Source organism: Chiloscyllium punctatum, chromosome 17 (assembly GCF_047496795.1).
Source record: "Chiloscyllium punctatum isolate Juve2018m chromosome 17, sChiPun1.3, whole genome shotgun sequence".
Lineage (NCBI taxonomy): Eukaryota > Metazoa > Chordata > Chondrichthyes > Orectolobiformes > Hemiscylliidae > Chiloscyllium > Chiloscyllium punctatum.
The window spans coordinates 56,410,370-56,428,028 of NC_092755.1; the positions used below are offsets into that span (position 1 = coordinate 56,410,370).

General features: G+C 47.5%; 1 protein-coding gene across 3 annotated transcripts; it reads left to right on the plus strand.

The window, feature by feature from the left end:
- Nucleotides 1-1,747: 1,747 nt before the first annotated feature.
- LOC140487855 (ADP-ribose pyrophosphatase, mitochondrial-like) lies at nt 1,748-17,215 on the plus strand. 3 transcript variants are annotated; one of them, XM_072587198.1, is made up of 8 exons: nt 1,748-2,062; nt 2,514-2,768; nt 4,104-4,208; nt 7,314-7,400; nt 9,583-9,691; nt 10,542-10,685; nt 14,713-14,793; nt 16,085-17,215. In XM_072587198.1, the coding sequence occupies exons 1-8, from the start codon at nt 2,004-2,006 to the stop codon at nt 16,103-16,105; spliced, it is 861 nt and encodes a 286-aa protein (XP_072443299.1). In that variant the 5' UTR covers nt 1,748-2,003; the 3' UTR covers nt 16,106-17,215. The 3 variants fall into 3 exon arrangements, with proteins under 3 accessions (XP_072443299.1, XP_072443297.1, XP_072443298.1); XM_072587196.1 differs by having other exon boundaries at nt 1,751-2,062; nt 14,713-14,797; XM_072587197.1 differs by lacking the exon at nt 1,748-2,062 and adding an exon at nt 2,396-2,416 and having other exon boundaries at nt 14,713-14,797.
- Nucleotides 17,216-17,659: the final 444 nt, after the last annotated feature.

Sequence of the window (17,659 nt, forward strand, 5' to 3'; positions counted from 1 at the left end):
AGGGGAGGAGGGGGGATGGGGGGAGGGGAAGGGGGTGAGGGGAAGCGGGGAGGGGAAGGGGGGGAAGGGGGGGGAGGAGGGGAAGGGGGGAGAAGGGGGGGTGGGGAAGGGGGGGGTGGGGAAGGGGGGGTGGGGAGCGGGAAGGGGAGTGGGGAAGGGGAGTGGGGGGATGGGGGAGGGGGAGTGGGGGGAAGGGTGGGGGGGGAGGGAGGAGTGGGGGGAAGGGGAGGGGGGGAGGGAGGGGGAAGGGGGGAGGGGAAGGGGAGGGGGGGAGTGGGGGAAGGGGAGGGAGGGGGAAGGGGGGGAGGGGGAGGGAGGGGGAAGGGGGGGAGGAGGGAGGGGAGGGGAAGGGGGTTAGGGGAAGGGGGGAGGGGGGAGGGGAAGGAGGTGAGGGGAAGGGGGGAGGGGGGATGGGGGATGGGGGAGGGGAAGGAGGGGAGGGGAAGGGGGTGAGGGGAAGGGGGGGATGGGGGTGAGGGGAAGGGGGGAAGGGGGGGATGGGGGGGAAGGATGGGAGGGAAGGGGCTGAGGGGAAGCGGGGAGGGGAAGGGGGGGAGAAGGGGGGGTGGGGAAGTGGGGGGGAGGGGGAAGGGGGGAAGGGGAGGGGGGGAGGGAGGGGAGGGTGAAGGGGAGGGGGGAAGGGGAGGTGAGGGGGGAGAAGGGAGGGGGGGAGGTGGAGGGGAGGGGGGGGAGGGAGGGGAAGGGGGGGAGGGGTGTGGGGAGTAGGGTGGAGGGGGGGGTGGAGAGGGGGGTTGGGGTGGAGAGGGGGCTGGTGTGGGGGGGGTGGAGAGGGGGGTTGGGGTGGAGAGGGGGCTGGTGTGGGGGGGGTGGAGAGGGGGAATCTGAGGGTGAGGGAATGGGAGGGAGAGGGGGAAGGTGGGGGAGGGGGAAGGTGAGGGAGGGGGGAAGGAGAGGAAGAGGGGGAAGGGGAAGGTGAGGGAGAGGGAGTGGGGGAATGTGATGGAGAGGGTGTAGGAGTGGGGGAATGTGAGGGAGAGAGGGAATGTGAGGGAGAGGGTGAGGGGAGTGGGGGAATTGGAGGGAGAGGGGGAAGGTGAGGGTGGGGGAATGGGAAAGAGAGGGGGAGGGGGAGGGAATGGGAAAGAAAGGGGGAAGGTGAGGGAATGGGAGGGAGAGGGGGAGGGGGAAGGAGATGGGAGGGGGAAGGAGATGGGAGGGGGAAGGAGGGGGGAGGGGGAAGGTGAGGAAGAAGGTGAGGGGGAGGGGGAAGGTGAGGGAGTTGGGGCCAGTGAGGGAGAGGGTGGCAGGTGAGGGAGAGGGGGCTGGAGTGGGGAAGGTGGGGGAGAGGGGGAATGTGAGGGAAGGTGAGGGTGAGGGAGAGGGAGAAGGTGAGGGAGAGGGGGAATGAGAGTTGGACTAGATCCATTTTAACTGGTAACAGAATGAGGGAAGGAGAGAGAGTGAATGTGACCGAACGGGAGAGGGACTGAGAAGGTGACAGTGAAAGTTGTGTATCGGGTGCGGCCTGGTGGAAGTGAGGACCTGTATGGGTAAGGGTGGATGGGAGAGAAAATAAGGGTGGTGAGGTAGGTATGTCGTGAGAGAGAATGGGGACGTCATATTGAAGGGAGGAAATGGAGCAAGATTAGTGAAAGAGAGATAGTGGGAGAAAGATCAGTAGTGTACTGTATAGAAACTGAGATGTGGAGGTGTCAGTGTTCGACTGGGGTGGACGAGTTTAAATAAATCATACAATACCAGGGTTATAGGCCAACAGGTTAAGTTGGAAATATACACTTCTTGAGCATTGTTCATCAGGTAGTGAGTTACCTGATGAAGGAGCAGCGCTCCGAAAGCTAGTGCTTCCAAATAAACCTGTTGGACTATAACCTGGTATCGTGTGATTTTCAACTAGAAACTGGGAGTGTGACAAATGGATAACCTGGGAAGATGGCATGAAAGAGGAAAATAAACTGGATTAGATTAGAGGAAGAGAGCTCAGGAGCTTGGGACAGAGGCAGAGTGTGGGTACTCCAACATGAATGAGCGACCTGCACAGCAATCCCAGTATACATAGTGAGAGACTGGGGACATCAGGACAGTGAGTGAAACTTGAAGGTATTCTGAAAGCAACTGTGAGTATAGAGAACAATGAGGGCAAGAAAGGGAACTCAAATCACTGAGGCAGAGGAGCCTAGTGATTATTAGGAATGACCAACAGATGCTATTTTTTTTGATGGCATTGAGTGCAAAACTCTGAATGAGAATCATTTTACATTATGCAGTCAAGATGATTCCAGACCAAGAATCATCTATGCTCCTAAAGTCAGCTTCTGCCAGCTACAGTGTTACTATCGTTGGTCAGAGAGAGCGCTCTCTGCCCACAAGTCAAAATGTTAAGTCCTTCCTCCAGATGAACATTGTAATGCCGTTTCGAGAGGCTTTCCACATTGAGGTTTCAGTTTAATACCTTAACAGTATTTGAAATGTAAATAAATGCTGATTTGATGGAATTGCAGCACAGCTTTAAGTATCAATGACTTGCTTTGCAGGTTGGCTGAAGCACAACAGACCCATCACTATCCTCTGTTCAAGTCGGCGCTGGTGGGATTACTGTCCTCCATGGATTTCCTCAAATGCCTCCATGTGAAGGCCCGCAGCGAGGTGTACCCAAGCTCTGAAATCCAACGTTTCCCTGTCCCGGATGATAAGGTGGACTGGGCAGTGCAGTGGGCTGATTATAAGCCAGTCGACTACACTGCGCCCTCACTGTTCCGGCGGCCCCCTTGGGCAGACCCACCTTACAGGTACATACGTGAAATGAGTGTGATATATGATCTGAGCGTCCAGTGAATAACCTGCACTTAGAGCATGAGAGCTGCCTTTGACTTGAGCTGTCACACCAGGCACCTCCAGTGCCTCTCAGTGGGGCTGCCCGTACTCAGTTCCACTCTCACCAATCCAGTCACGTCCAACCCGACGCTCCGGGAGCCCCAAGAGTCCATCGTTGGCCCATTCATTTATCTCATCGGCATATTGTTCTGTGGTGACAGTTTCTGCAGACGTGGACTCAGACTTTCAACTCGACGTTGAAACCAAAAGGTGTCTCATTTAAGGCGAGAAGTATCTTCTCTCAGGAGGTCATTTGTCTGTGGGATGATTTGTTTCCTGTTTCTCAGGAAGTGGTGGGTTATTAAATTTATTCAAAACTGGATTAGACTATTTTTAAGAGATCGGAAAATTAACCCTATTGTATAAACCTTGCATGCAGTTTCGTGTGGTCCCCAGTAAACCAGTTCTTTATGATTGGTCGAGAGGGAAATCTTGGTCGGGACCCTGGTGTGAACCTCATCCTGCTGTGGGATGATTTGTACTGATCTGAGAGGACAGATGGGCCCTCAGTTTATTATCTTATTTGAAAGAACTTCTGACAGAGCCGTACTTCTCTAGTATTGTCCAAGTCTCTGGAATGGGATTTGAACCCACGACATACCACCTCACGACGGTCTGGGAGACAGTCACACCTGACATTCCTAAAAACCCCTCAGCTAGTCCAAAAGGGGGATTAGCAGACCACAGTGACTTTAAACCCATTGCTGTTCCTCAAACTAGCACCCTGCAAACGTTCACACCCACTTGAGCAGGCAGATGGGTAATCTCTCTCTGTTTTAAAAACAAAGCTGCCCCTCATGTGCTTTTTAAATCTTTCTCCCCTCACCTTAATAATATGCCCCCAAGTTTTGAACTCCCCCCATCCTAGGGAATAGACCATTGCTATTTACCTTTGCCCCTTGTGATTCCTATTTTTATATCTCAAACCCTCTCTTCTTGGCAACATACTGGTAAATGGTATCTGAACCCCCTCCACTTTAATAATCTCCCTCATACAACAGGGCAATCAGATATGTCAACAGTACCCCAGAAGAAGCCTCATGAATGTCCTCAACATGACATCCCCCCTACTCCTATACTCAAAAGTCTGTTCCCTTCATAACTCACTCGAACTTGAAATCTCTGGAGTGCATTTCGTTGAAACCATATAGCATGAATCCTCCCTCGTTCTGTGCTTAAATTACACTGCCTCCTTGTTCCTAATGTCACACCACGGTAAATTGGGCTGTTTCTTTTGTTTTCACACACAGTGATGAAAGAGAGCTGGACACGCTGTTAAAGTTTAACCAGTTGGATGGTGGAGTGGATAGAACATCTCATATTATTTCGTACAATGTGGTAAATGGATTCCCACGGTGAGGATTCTGAATGTCTATAAATACAGACAAGCATGTCCAACGCAACATCTTAGCCTACTTGACCTCATTCCTTACAGAATGTAATGCAATCTTCTGCTTTTGAAGGCTTTGGTTGTGTGTCCGTCCAACATACTTATGAGTTGATTACTGTTCAAAGAGATCTAAAAGGGTAATAATCTGTTGACTAAGTTTTATAAATCTGTGTATGTGCATCTTTCACTTGGCATATAGTAACTGTTCAGCTGCTTATTACGAATGGAGCAGATTTATTGCAGGGATCTCCCCTCGTGACCCTGATCATCTTCTGTCGTGCCATAGTCACACTTGGGAAGTGGTGTTTTCATCCGTCATTTCACCGGACTGGCACGGGAGGGAGCTCTGCGCATGTATCTCTTTCTGATTGTGCCTCACCAACTCTTTGGCAAACAGAAGAACTCATTGCGCACACAGATCTTTCCAATCTGTTTTCTGGAGAATTGGGTGAGGCGGTGCAATAAGGTTAGACTTGGCCTTATGTTCATTGGACCTGGTTTAAATCGATTCCAGTGAGATTAAAGACTCCACTGTCTACCTAGCTGTAAGGCACCTAGCTGGAATCCATGTGCACTAATTTCAGCTGCCTGAATCCAGTAGGTATGGGCCTACACTGCTTCTTAATTGGCAATGTCACTAAAGCTGGCAAGTGTGGGAAATAAGGTATAATGCCACACTGCTGTAAATAGACAGCCTCTTGGGCACACCATCTGGCTGTTCAGTACCTGACAATGTTTGATGCTGACATTGGATTTTCTGTCTCTATCCATCCTTGGGGAACGGGCATCACCAGCAATGCCAGTGTTAGCTGCCTATCCCTAATTGCACACAGACTGAACAGCTTGCTTGGGTGTTTGAGGGCAGTTAAGGGTCAACCACATTGCTGTGGGCCTGGAGTCACATGTAAGACAGGCCACATAATGATGGTGGACAACAGATTTCTTTCCTTCAAAGTCATTGGCGAACCTCAAGCTTTTACATCAATCAGCTTTGTGTGTCATAGCCACCACCACCACCACCACCGAGGCTAGTTTTCAACTCCAGGTTTATTGATTGAATTTAAAATTCTGTGGTGCGATTTGAACCTGGGCCTCTGAATTGCTGGGCCAATGACGCTAATAATATGCCATTGTTTCCCCAGCACTGAATGCTGGGAGTGGAAAATGTCCATTCCTTGATGTAAACACTTCTCACTTTGAAAGCTGCTTAATAAAAAAAAAACAGCCAGCTGGCTTTCACTGGATATGTTTTCATTGAAATGGGGAGAAAGAGAATTTGATCCACGCTTTTGAAATCATGAAAGCTCGAACGGGTTATGGTATGGGTTCTATGTTTGGCTGATGACGTGAAAATCTTGACTTGCTGCACAGCCTCAATGGTGGGAAAAGAAACGCAATATTATTGGCAAGAGTTATCTCAGGAGCTAAAGGACGGTCAGTCTGTTAAATGGAAAGATTGGCTGAACTTAGTAACCTGAAGCTAAACCAGGGGCATGTCATTGGAGCTTCCTGCTGTGATATCCCGGGTTTTGGAATCCCAATATATCTATTTCTAGCCTGACTCAGTTCAATGTGTGCAAGGTTGACAGAGCCTTTTTCAAGACAAAGTGAGAGTGGTGGTACAAATTTCCATTGTTAGGTTAGCAGAGGGAACTGAGGGCCTGTGCAAGCAGAAAAGCATAGAGTTCAGAACTGAACAGTCACAAACTGTGGCAACCTGCTGCACAAACTGTTTGTCACACCGTTGCACATCCCTTCACTGTGTCGGGTCTTTTGTTTTTAATTGTGTGTGGCGCAGGGTGATGGTTGGGGAGTTTGCTCCAGTAGTTGCCAGCCTGCGGTGTTTCTGGGTGATGTTATGACGAGGCACCAGTAGCCAGTACACGTTTCCCAATTAGCAGGCAGCAAGACCAATCAGGTACCTCCCTGAACACTTGCTCTTAGAGCTTTCTTGGAAGGTGGTGTGTGAGCAGATGTTCTGCCTCCCTTCATAGAGTATCGGAAATCTTGATTGCAATGCACAAAGGAGGCAGCACTGCTATGAGGTTAGTAAGAATGCTCATTGGACCTGAGAGGCTTTGTTTTTTTCAACCCTTCTGAGATATGACATTAGTTTTACTCAGCCAAAGTGTTTTGCTCTTAACCAAATCTTAGCAGGACTTACACACTTAATAGTAAGGTCCTAGGGAGTGTTGCTGAACAAAGAGACCTTGGAGTGCAGGTTCATAGCTCCTTGAAAATGGAATCGCAGGTAGATAGGATATTGAAGAAGGCATTTGCTATGCTTTCCTTTATTGGTCAGAGTATTGAGTACAGGAGTTGGGAGGTCATGTTGTGGCTGTACAGGACATTGGTTAGGCCACTGTTGGAATATTGCGTGCAATTCTGGTCTCCTTCCTATCGGAAAGATGTTGTGAAACTTGAAAGGGTTCGGAAAAGATTTACAAGGATGTTGCCAGGGTTGGAGGATTTGAGCTATAGGGAGAGGGTGAATAGGCTGGGGCTGTTTTCCCTGGAGCGTCGGAGGCTGAGGGTGATCTTATAGAGGTTTACAAAATTATGAGGGGCATGGATAGGATAAATAGACAAAGTCTTTTCCCTGGGATCGGGGAGTCCAGAACTAGAGGGCATAGGTTTAGGGTGAGAAGGGAAAGATATAAAAGAGATATAAGGGGCAACCTTTTCACACAGAGGGTGGTGTGCGTATGGAATGAGCTGCCAGAGGATGTGGTGGAGGCTGGTACAATTACAGCATTTAAGAGGCATTTGGATGGGTATATGAATAGGAAGGGTTTGGAGGGATATGGGCTGGGTGCTGGCAGGTGGGAGTAGATTGGGTTGGGATATCTGGTCGGCGTGGACAGGTTGGACCGAAGGGTCTGTTTCCATGCTGTACATCTCTATGACTCTATGACTCTAAATGAGGCATCCCCCGTTTGTGTGTCCTGGATCTGAGTTAGGCGAATGCTTATTCTTCAGTTTGAGTCCATATACAGCGAGCTATTTCTTGTCTAGAGTTCTGACTGAGGTTCAATTAACAGGTTCTCCTGCCTTTTATCCTGTGCCTCAGGAATCCCTGTGGACGGACTGGAATGAGGGGTAGAGGACTCTTGGGAAGATGGGGCCCTAATCATGCAGCAGACCCCATTGTGACAAGGTATGTGCTCTTTTGTCTGTTTGGGAATCTCCTTGCAATCATCCCGCATTTCAGAATGCGGAAAACGAAGAATGAGGCTGTTAAACAGGGACTTAAAGTGTAATGACTCCCAGCAACTGGTGCTCTGCTTTGAGTTGGGCACATTAAAGCAGATGTAGACTGTACCACCATTCGGTTCAATCAGGGCTGACCCTTATAGCTCCGTGATTCCATATCCAATAATCTTGCCAAATAAAATTCTTTAAATCCTCGTTTTCTACTTTTTGATTCAGTCATCAACCTCAGCAAGTTCATGAGAGCTGGGGATCCAGATTTCATCTCACATTATGGAATCATCTATTTCATGTTATTGTCCTCTTATAGCTCAGCTCTGATTTTAAGGTTGTCCTGCACACCTCCAGCAGAGGAAATAGTCTCTTTCTCTTTACCCTAACCTCGCAAACACTTTAATTGTCTTAAAGTGCGGTTCAGTGGTTAGCACTGCTGCCTCACAGCATTCGATCCGAACCTCAGGCGACTGACTGTGTGGAGTTTGCACATTCTCCCCGTGTCTGCGTGGGTTTCCTCTGGGTGCTCTGGTTTCCTCCCACAATCCAAAGATGTGCAGGTCAGGTGAATTAGTGATGGGAAATGCAGGTTTATAGGGTAGGGGTGGGATGCTCTCGGAAGGTCACTCGATGACCTGCTTCCATACTGTAGAAATTCTGTGATCAAGATCTGAGCCTTACAATGGCTGAGATGTTAGTTTCCTTTTTCCCTAACTTCACTCAATCTGAATACTTAACACTTCAAATCATTAGAGTAACCTTACTGATCTTGAGAAGGTACAGAAACCAAGAAATATAATTCATTTATATTATCTTTAAGTCTCTTTTCCAAAGTAAAAAAAACAATTTTCTTACTCTTTCTTTAGAACTAAAATTCCAAAAATTTAAATATTTGAAATTATAAATGAAGCCATCCCAAACCAATCATTCTCTATGACAATAAGCTCTAACATCAAAGAGAGAAATTAAAACAAGAGAGCTAGGAGTAAGAAGCAAGTTCTCACCCAGAATGTAAGAGTTGTAAAGTAATACAGAACTACTGAAGCAGATCTGATAAATTAACTCAACAAGATGGAAAACTAAATTACATTGGAACAGATTTCAGGGTAACCACAATAAGCACCAGGGAGCTCGAATGTACCTGTGGTGCTATATTTCGGCGTTTGTTCACAGTTTTGATTTGAAAAGCTGCACATTTGCTTCAGAAAATCATGACTGAGGTTGCAATGTGGTATATTTTGACAGGAAGTCAGAGACTGAGTGAGAGGATGGGCGGGGTGGGGGGGGCGGTGCGGAAATGTGATAATCCTAAACACCTGGAGGGTGTCGCAAAGTAACTGGCTCCTCCCAGTTTGTGGCTGTACAGTGAGACTTGGAGGATGAGAGATTTGAAGAGGTGCTTTTTGTTGCCACTGATTAATGACCAAACATTTCTCTGAAATACTGTGTCTGGAGTGCTGCAGGTGGGTTCAAACTCTCCCTACAGGGCCTGATGGAGAACAGTCTTGAATGGGAGTCTGGACTTGGGGCTTTTTGGAGGGGTTGGGGTTAGGGACGCAGTCTTAGGGCACACAGTAGGGGTCTTTTCACACTGTGATGTGGAGAAATGTCTTCACGTAGTTGGCGGGGATCCTGTGGAATTCTCCACAACATAACAGCTGTGGAGGCCAAATCATTGAATATATTTAAGAGAGAAAAAGATTTCTACAGGTTAAAGTATCAAGGGATATGGCAAGAAAGCAAACATGTGGCATTGACGATACATGACCATGTTAAACGACAGAGTCAGTATGATGGGCCAAATTACCCACTCCTGCAGTTACTTTCTATCTCTCAATATTTTATCCTCTACATATACTTAATGACAAACTTTGCATATAGCAGCTGGGTTAAGTGTTGGTTTTTATTTCTGTAGTAATAGTGGACATTCTAAACTGGGGTAAGGTTTGTAAAATTGAAGTTCAAGGATTGGGATGAGTGTCACGTTACCAGCATATCTTGTACTGTAAAGTGTGTTGCTAAGAGACTCGATGCTAGCACTAACTTCCTGATGGCTGTGGATGCAGCCTCATTAAATTCACCGGACTCTGGCGACAGCTCTATATCTCAGGAACCTTTCTGACTCTTGTTTGCAGATGGAAGAGGGAGGCTGGAAAACCAATAATTCACAGTCACTGTGGGAAGCCCATCTTGCAGTTTGTAGCAATATGTAGAAGAGACAATGAGGAGTGGGCCATTCCTGGGGTAAGGAAGGCAGCAGAAACTGCCACCCTGTCGAGTCTGACTTGATTAAGATTCCGACTTGCTCCCTGGTCGTTTAAAAATAACCTCGCGAACAATCTGAGACTCTGATCATTTCTGTGATCTTCTTTCTCTCTCCAGTTTTTCTCTGAACTATGTACTTTTGTGCAATACAGTTCCTGATATATTTCACGTGCACAGTGAGCATTGATAGATAAAGACTTCTACCCAGCCCTGAGCTTCACCTGGTGCAGTAATGCAGATGGTTGATCCTTTGCTGGTCCCCTCCATCTCTCTCTACAGCAGTACCATGAAGCACTCAGTAACTACCAGATCACAGCCAGAGCTTAGTCCTACATACGTCCTGTATCAAGCAATTCAATCTTTGAGCAAATGTCCCCCTTTTGTCTCTCATTTTCCAACAGCTCTTACGAGTGGGGTGGAGGCTCCCACTTATTTTGGCTGCACATATACATATATGGATGATTGGACAGTTCCAACCCATCCCCAGTGCCTGAGAATTTCCCAACACAAACTGGATTTCACTTGGGAATCTCACATGGGTCAAACCACACATCGAGTTGGAGTAGTCAGCTTATTGCCTTATGTTGAGGTTGAGAGATGACATTCGGACGCAAGAGAGGAAGGCTGAATGTGCTAATTTTCAGATTGGCACCAATTCAGTTCTCTAGATTCTGGTTTGGGACTGTGTCTGGAAAGCAATCTCTGCTGATTTCTTCTTTGAAAGACACTGGATGTACAATTGAATATGAACAAGACAGGAGGTTCTAAGGACTGGTGCAGTCCCAGTGATCTGTCCTGAAACTGTGGACCTGTTTGTTTCTCCTTACAGGGAATGATAGATCCCGGTGAGAAAGTGTCAGTCACTCTCAAAAGAGAGTTTGGAGAAGAGGCACTGAACTCCCTCGAGTTACCAGAAGCTGAGAGACAACAAATGAAAGCATTAATCGACTCCCTCTTTCAAGCTGGAGAGTTGGTGGGTACCATTAGTATTGATGTCCCAATTCTACATGCTGCGACATGGTTCCAGGGGGTAGAAATGTATAGGAAATCTTTAGAACCATTGTTTAACTAAAATTTTTTTGCAAACAGCTTTCGCTTTGATGTTTAAGAATGTGATTTGGGTCACGTGCTGGGCGGCACGGTGGCACAGTGGTTAGCACTGCTGCCTCACAGCGCCAGAGACCCGGGTTCAATTCCTGCCTCAGGCGACTGACTGTGTGGAGTTTGCACGTTCTCCCCATGTCTGTGTGGGTTTCCTCCGGGTGCTCTGGTTTCCTCCCACAGTCCAAAGATGTGCAGGTCAGGTGAATTGGCCATGCTAAATTGCCTGTAGTGTTAGGTAAGGGGTAGATGTAGGGGTATGGGTGGGTCGCGCTTCAGAGGATTGGTGTGGACCTGTTGGGCCGAAGGGCCTTTTCCACACTGTAAAGTAATCTAATCTAACCTAGTAGGCAGTTTTTTAGCCTTACTGTATTGCAAAGGCAATGTTTTATGTTGGAGTAAGTGTGTGCTAATTCTAGGAAAGTGTTGACTTTTGCCCAGGTACTGTTTGTTGGTTGGGTTGCCTGTCAGCACCTCCATGTCGTTCCCAAATGGTGGCTGTTGATGGTAAAAGCCCAGAAGCCAAATGATAGCCTGTTCTTGGAGAGCTCCACCTGCTGGCCATCTGCAAACTGCGGACTTGACCCATCCTGGCAGATCAACTCAGGATCATCTGGTCCAGACAAAGGGTGGTGCTCTGCAGTGTCAGTACACATGAGATGGAGTCATAGAGATGTACAGCACGGAAACAGACCCTTCGGTCCAACCCGTCCATACTGACCAGATATCCCAACCTGCCAGCACCTAGCCCATACCCCTTCCTATTCATATACCCATCCAAATGCCTTTTAAATGTTGCAATTGTATCAGCCTCCACCACTTCCTCTGGCAGCTCATTCCATACACGTACCACCCTCTGGGTGAAAAAGTTGCCCCTTAGGTCTCTTTTATATCTTTCCCCTCTCACCCTAAACCTATGTCCTCTAGCTCTGGACTCTCACAACCCAGGGAAAAGACCTTGGGTATTCACCCTACCCATGCCCCTCATAATTTTGTAAACCTCTATAAGGTCACCCCTCAACCTCCGACGCTCCAAGGAAAACAGCCCCAGCCTGTTCAGCCTCTCCCTATAGCTCAAATCCTCCAACCCTGGCAACATCCTTGTAAATCTTTTCTGAACCCTTTCAAGTTTCACAACATCTTTCCGATAGGAAGGAGACCAGAATTGCACGCAATATTCCAACAGTGGCCTAACTAATGTCCTGTACAGCTGCAGCATGACCTCCCAACTCCTGTACTCAATACTCTGACCAATAAAGGAAAGCATACCAAACTCCTTCTTCACATTCCTATCTACCTTCAACTCCACTTTCAAGGAGCTATGAACCTGCACTCCCAGGTCTCATTGTTCAGCAACACTCCCTAGGACCTTACCATTAAGTGTATAAGTCCTGCTAAGATTTGCTTTCCCTCACATTTATCTGAATTAAACTCCATCTGCCACTTCTCAGCCCATTGGCCCATCTGATCAAGATCTGAGATGATTAAGGAAGCTATTCCTTTGTATAAAGAAGGTAGTGGAAGGTTACGGTGACACATTTAGCTGAGGAAACAGTTACCAGAAGCCGAGAGACAACAAATGAAAGCATTAATCGAGGAGAAACCTTGAATAGATGAATTCCTTAGACTGAGTGGCCTGATTCTGTACTGTTTGTCCTTTGTAATCCTATATAAATGTTTGATATTGTACAGTAGGTCCTGGAGAGTGAGTGGAGAGAATGGGAGATGTTGCTGGATGGCTGGTCAGTTCCTCCATACTTAACGGAGAAAATTAATCCAGACTCACGTGTCTGTGATAAGGGATAAGGTTAGAATAGAATTAGGTTTATTGTCACATGTATTGAAGTTACAAAAGAACAGGAGTAGATTAGATTAGATTAGATTCCCTACAGCGTGGAAACAAGCCTTCAGCCCAACAAGTCCACACCGACCCTCCGAAGATTAACCCACCCAGACCCATTTACCCCTGACTAATGCACCTAACACTACGGGCAATTTAATGTGGCCAATTCACCTGACCTGCACATCTTTGGATTGTGGGAGGAAACCGGAGCACCCGGAGGAAACCCACGCAGATACGGAGAATGTGCAAACTCCACACAGTCGCCCGAGGCTGGAAGAGTGCAGTGAAACATGTACAATGTCATCGACCCATGGCGCCATCTTAGGTACACAGTACCTAGGGACAAACCTTATGGACAAAAACAGAGAGAAAATAAAGAAAAAGCTTACATTACATTACAGATAGACATAGTATAAATTAGGAAAATAAGACCTAAAGCTAAAAAAAAAAGACATTGCAGTCTTTCTACAAAGGCTTCCACATGGCCTGACCAGGCTCCACTTGTTAATACTTCAGATAGTGAATGGTTGGTTCCAAGTGCAGCTCAGTAGATAGTATGTGGTAAAACACAGTCTCACAGCAGGGATTCAGAAACGTTGGGTGCACTCCCCTGGTGAGGTGCAGTATGAACAGTTCTAAGCTTTCTTTAATTATCATAGAAGCATAAGAAGGAGGCCACTTGAAGGTTTATTATACAACAGGGAGGAAGGCACCAATAAAGGCAGTCACACAAAGGCTGCATCAATCCAGCTGGGCAAGAAGAATGCTCACTTGATTTATGTCTAAGAACCTTAGCCATACCCAAACCCAGCTTCAAGGACCAAACTGTGGAGAGTAGGATTGTGTTGAATGAAAACAATGCTTTGAGTATTCCCTCCTGTTGTTTCTTTAATCAGTAGTTTGTCCCACATGTGTGAAAATTTTATTAATTATCCCAGTACATAATGGATAAAATGTATTTGTATAATAAGTGTTCAGTTCACACTGGCCTTTGACTGTGCTGAGAAGTATAATTACATGAGTAATTGGTGTAGGTGGTGGAGCTGTTGTCTTCCAAACAGACAGTTCTGGATTGGATCACAGGCTGCCTGGGATCGAAGTCTACTCCTGATGGTTTGTCGGAAAATTGGCCTCTTGTTGAAGGATTCAAGTGCAGCTGCATACCCTCCCACTATCTCATGTTACAGTGGTCATGGAAATGGAGCCAATGATGAAGCAGAGTAGTCAATCCCCGTTAATTATCCGATAACATAGCTGGAATTAAATAAAAATACCAGTGGTGAAAAGCTTTGCCTGAAACAATTTTGATTAATCCAGACACCACCAAGAGCAGACAGTTTGTTTGTAATGGGCTTGTGTTGCAGGATCAGTTGGCTCCTCTGCCAGTCAGGTGGTTTTGCCCAGTGTCGCCCCTCCCCAGGTCCTTAGCTCTCGGCTCCTAGCCCTGTCACCCTACTCCCCACCAACGGTGCTTCCTGCCACTCTGTTGTCTAACTTGGTTCTGCTGAGCTTGTGACTCTGTTGGCCTGATATTTGCTCTGTCCCATTCAGTCCTCCAGCATTTCTCTCACCTGTTCACTTGCTCATTTCCCTCCATCACTCCCAGAGTGACTCAGTGATTAGCGCTGCTGCCTCACAGCGCCCGGGACCCGAGTTCGATCCCAGCCTCGGGCCACTGTCTGTGTGGAATTCACACATTCTCCCCCGTGTCTGCGTGGGTTTCCTCCGGGTGCTCCGGTTTCCTCCCACAGTCCAAAGGTGTGCAGGTCAGGTGGGTTAGCCATGGGAAATGTATGGTTACAGAGATAAGATGGGGATGGGGCTGAGTCTGTGTGGGATGCTGTTTGGTGGGTCGGTGCAGACTCGATGGGCTGAATGGCTTCACGGCACTGTAGGGATTCCGTGACTTCTCGATATCTTTTGTCGGTCACGAATTTCATTTGTTTCTTGTGTCAAACTGCAAGCCAGCTTCTCTCAGTGGGTGGGTGGAAGACAGTAATGTCAGAATCCAAAATACACAGTCACTTTGAATAATCATTGAGTCCTGCCTCCTCAGGTCTACAGAGGATATGTGGATGATCCCCGGAATACTGATAATGCTTGGATTGAGACAGTGGCTATGAATTTCCACGATGAGGCAGGTAATTATTCTTGCTTTGGCTGTGTTACTTTTTTTTTAATCTCAGGAAGGAAAATTGAGGACTGTGTGGGCTCAGTCTTATCCTGAAGCTGACCTTGCAACCTGCAGACCTGCTACAGTCAATGCAGTAGAGAATTTTCATCTCCTTTTGGCCCTCGCTGGTGCTGTAACTTGCTGCCACTGTTCATATACATTGTCTCTGTTACAGGAATGTTAGGGGCAAGTGTTCGGCCAGAGCACTGGGGATAACTCTTCTACCATTTACCTTTGAAGCCTGTCATTTAAACTTCAAAAGACAGTACCTCTGACAGTGCAACACTGCCTCAGCACTGCGTTACAGCGTTATCCCAGACTACGTGCTTCAGTCTTGGAAGTGGGACTTGTACTCCCGCCCTTGTGAGGACATTCTGCAATCGTGACACGGCAGACACAAGCTAATCGAACTTGCAGACCGCTTCGTGTGTCTTATTTAATGGCTAGGCCAAGGCTTGGGGCAGCTGGACAATTCCAAGTTATCCACTCTTCCACAAAATATTAATACCCTTTACAAAAACAGAAATTGCCAGAAAAGCTCAGCCCACCTGGCAGCATTTGTGGGGAGAAATCAGAGTTAACGCTGCCAGTCGAGTGACCCTTCCTCAGATTCTTTTAGGTTTTATCAATATCCAATGGGTGGCACAGTGGTTAGCACTGCTGCCTCACAGCGCCAGATACCCGGGTTCAATTCCCGCCTCAGGCGACTAACTGTGTGGAGTTTGCACAGTCTCCCCGTGTCTGCGTGGGTTTCCTCCAGGTGCTCCGGTTTCCTTCCACAGTCCAAAGATGTGCGGGTCAGGTGAATTGGCCATGCTAAATTGCCCGTAGTGTTAGATATGGGGTAAATGTAGGGGTATGGGTGGGTTGTGCTTTGGCGGGGCGGTGTGGACTTGTTGGGCCGAAGGGCCTGTTTTCACACTGTAAGTAATCTAATCTAATTTATATTGCAGATTGTAACGTGTATTTGATGTTTATTAATTTTCTGCCATGCGTTGCTCCTGGCAGTAGTAACTCTCATGGGAATATTTGCTCTGGTGATGTTTGGGGCCCCCCCACTCCGTCTCTCTTTCTCTCTGACCTCTGTTAATTGGGCCACTCTTCAGTTTGGAATTGGGATGGACAGTAATAGAGAGGCATCTGTCCCTCTTTCCTCATCCTGTGTGCTTCCTCCCCCCACCCCATCTCCCTCCCCTACACGGTGTTGGTCTCCAGCCCCTTTTGGTAAGTTCTTCTGCCCCTTCTCTTGCCTCAGGCGACAGCGTGGGAAAGCTGACCCTTCAGGCGGGTGACGATGCAGGCGCCGTCAAGTGGATGGACATCGACAGGCAGCAGAGACTGTACGCCAGCCACGCCGAGATGCTCCACCAGGTCACAAAGATGAGGGACGCTCATTGGTAACAGACTAGCTCGGAGCCTTTCCTAACCTGAGGTGTTCCAGTAGGACTTGCTAACACGAGAGGTGAAACATTCACACTTTGCCTTCGAAAGCCACCCCCTCCCCACCTTTTTGCAGTCAGGAAATCATGACACAGAAGAAACCTTTCCAGGAGAGAGAGAGAGAGAGAGAGAGAGCAGCTTTAATTATGTTTTTAAACTGCACTGTGTTTAACTTTGGAGTGGCACTGAGTGGATCTTTAGACCCTCACATCCTTACAGACCCTCTGTATTGTCCTCTCTTTTTACTCCTTTGTTTGCCCCCGCAGTCCCTACACCTCCCCCTGACCAGGCGGTTTGATCCCAGCCACGGCTTGTGCTTGGTTGTGATGAGAGGCTGGTGACTGATACATTGGTATCAGCTTGCTGCTGGTTATTGAAGCTGCCTTCCAACTCGGATTGACATGTCTGTTATTTTCTGTACCCTGGTGCACAAATGACCAATATGCTTTTTTTTTGGGGGGGGGGGGCGCGGATGCAGATGATCTAATATTCCCAGAGTCCACCTCCATTGGGGCTTTCTGCCCCCTCATACCTGATTCTGTTTTTGCAGATTAATACTTAATTTCTGCCTGGGATTTGAGCATCACTGGCAAGGCCAGCATTTGTTGCTAATTCCTGGTTGTCCTTGAAAAGGTGGTGGTGAGCACTTCAACTAAGCAACAAAAGGCGTTACTGTGATTTGTCAGCAACTCGATTATCGCTCTACCAGGACGGGAGAGGGCAAGTTTGACAGACCCTTGTCTTTTCCTTCCCACCCATTACTGTGTTTTTATATTCCTGGTATGAACACTTCCCACTACTTGTCAGCAGGTGGTGCCGTTGTCCTGTGTGACAGATACTATCTTGGACAATATGGGCAGGGAATTAAAGAAATGTTCAAAATGGAGCTGTGGGTGGATGGTGGGTGATTGAGTTTCTTATGAACATTAAAGACTCTCTGAATTTACAGTGCGAAGATGTCTCTTTATTAAGATGGAGTGAGGGAAGAACCGTTCCATCTTGTTCTGCACCCTAATCGTGTTGATGGTAGTCTGTCAAAAAAATTGTGTAATTTTAAACACAACAACCCCCCTCCCGTCTCGTGTGTGTGTGTGTGTGTGTGTGTGTGTACAGTATACAGTCTAAGGAGGCAGCCATGGACCTGCTCGCAAGCCTCTTGCTGTTGCTGAGATAAATGCTTAAGGTTGCCATTGGTGAGCTGATTTTTTTTTTCAACCAGTTTACAACATTTAAACAGCTTAGATTTACCCAGACTGGGAGAAAATAGCAGCCTTGAGATTACTACACGTTGCGGTTACTTTGTGGTGCCTGGCATCTGCTTGGCAACGTGTCGCCAACACTGCTTTGGCATATTCCTTAAGAATTCATCACTTCATGCTTCAAGCCCCCC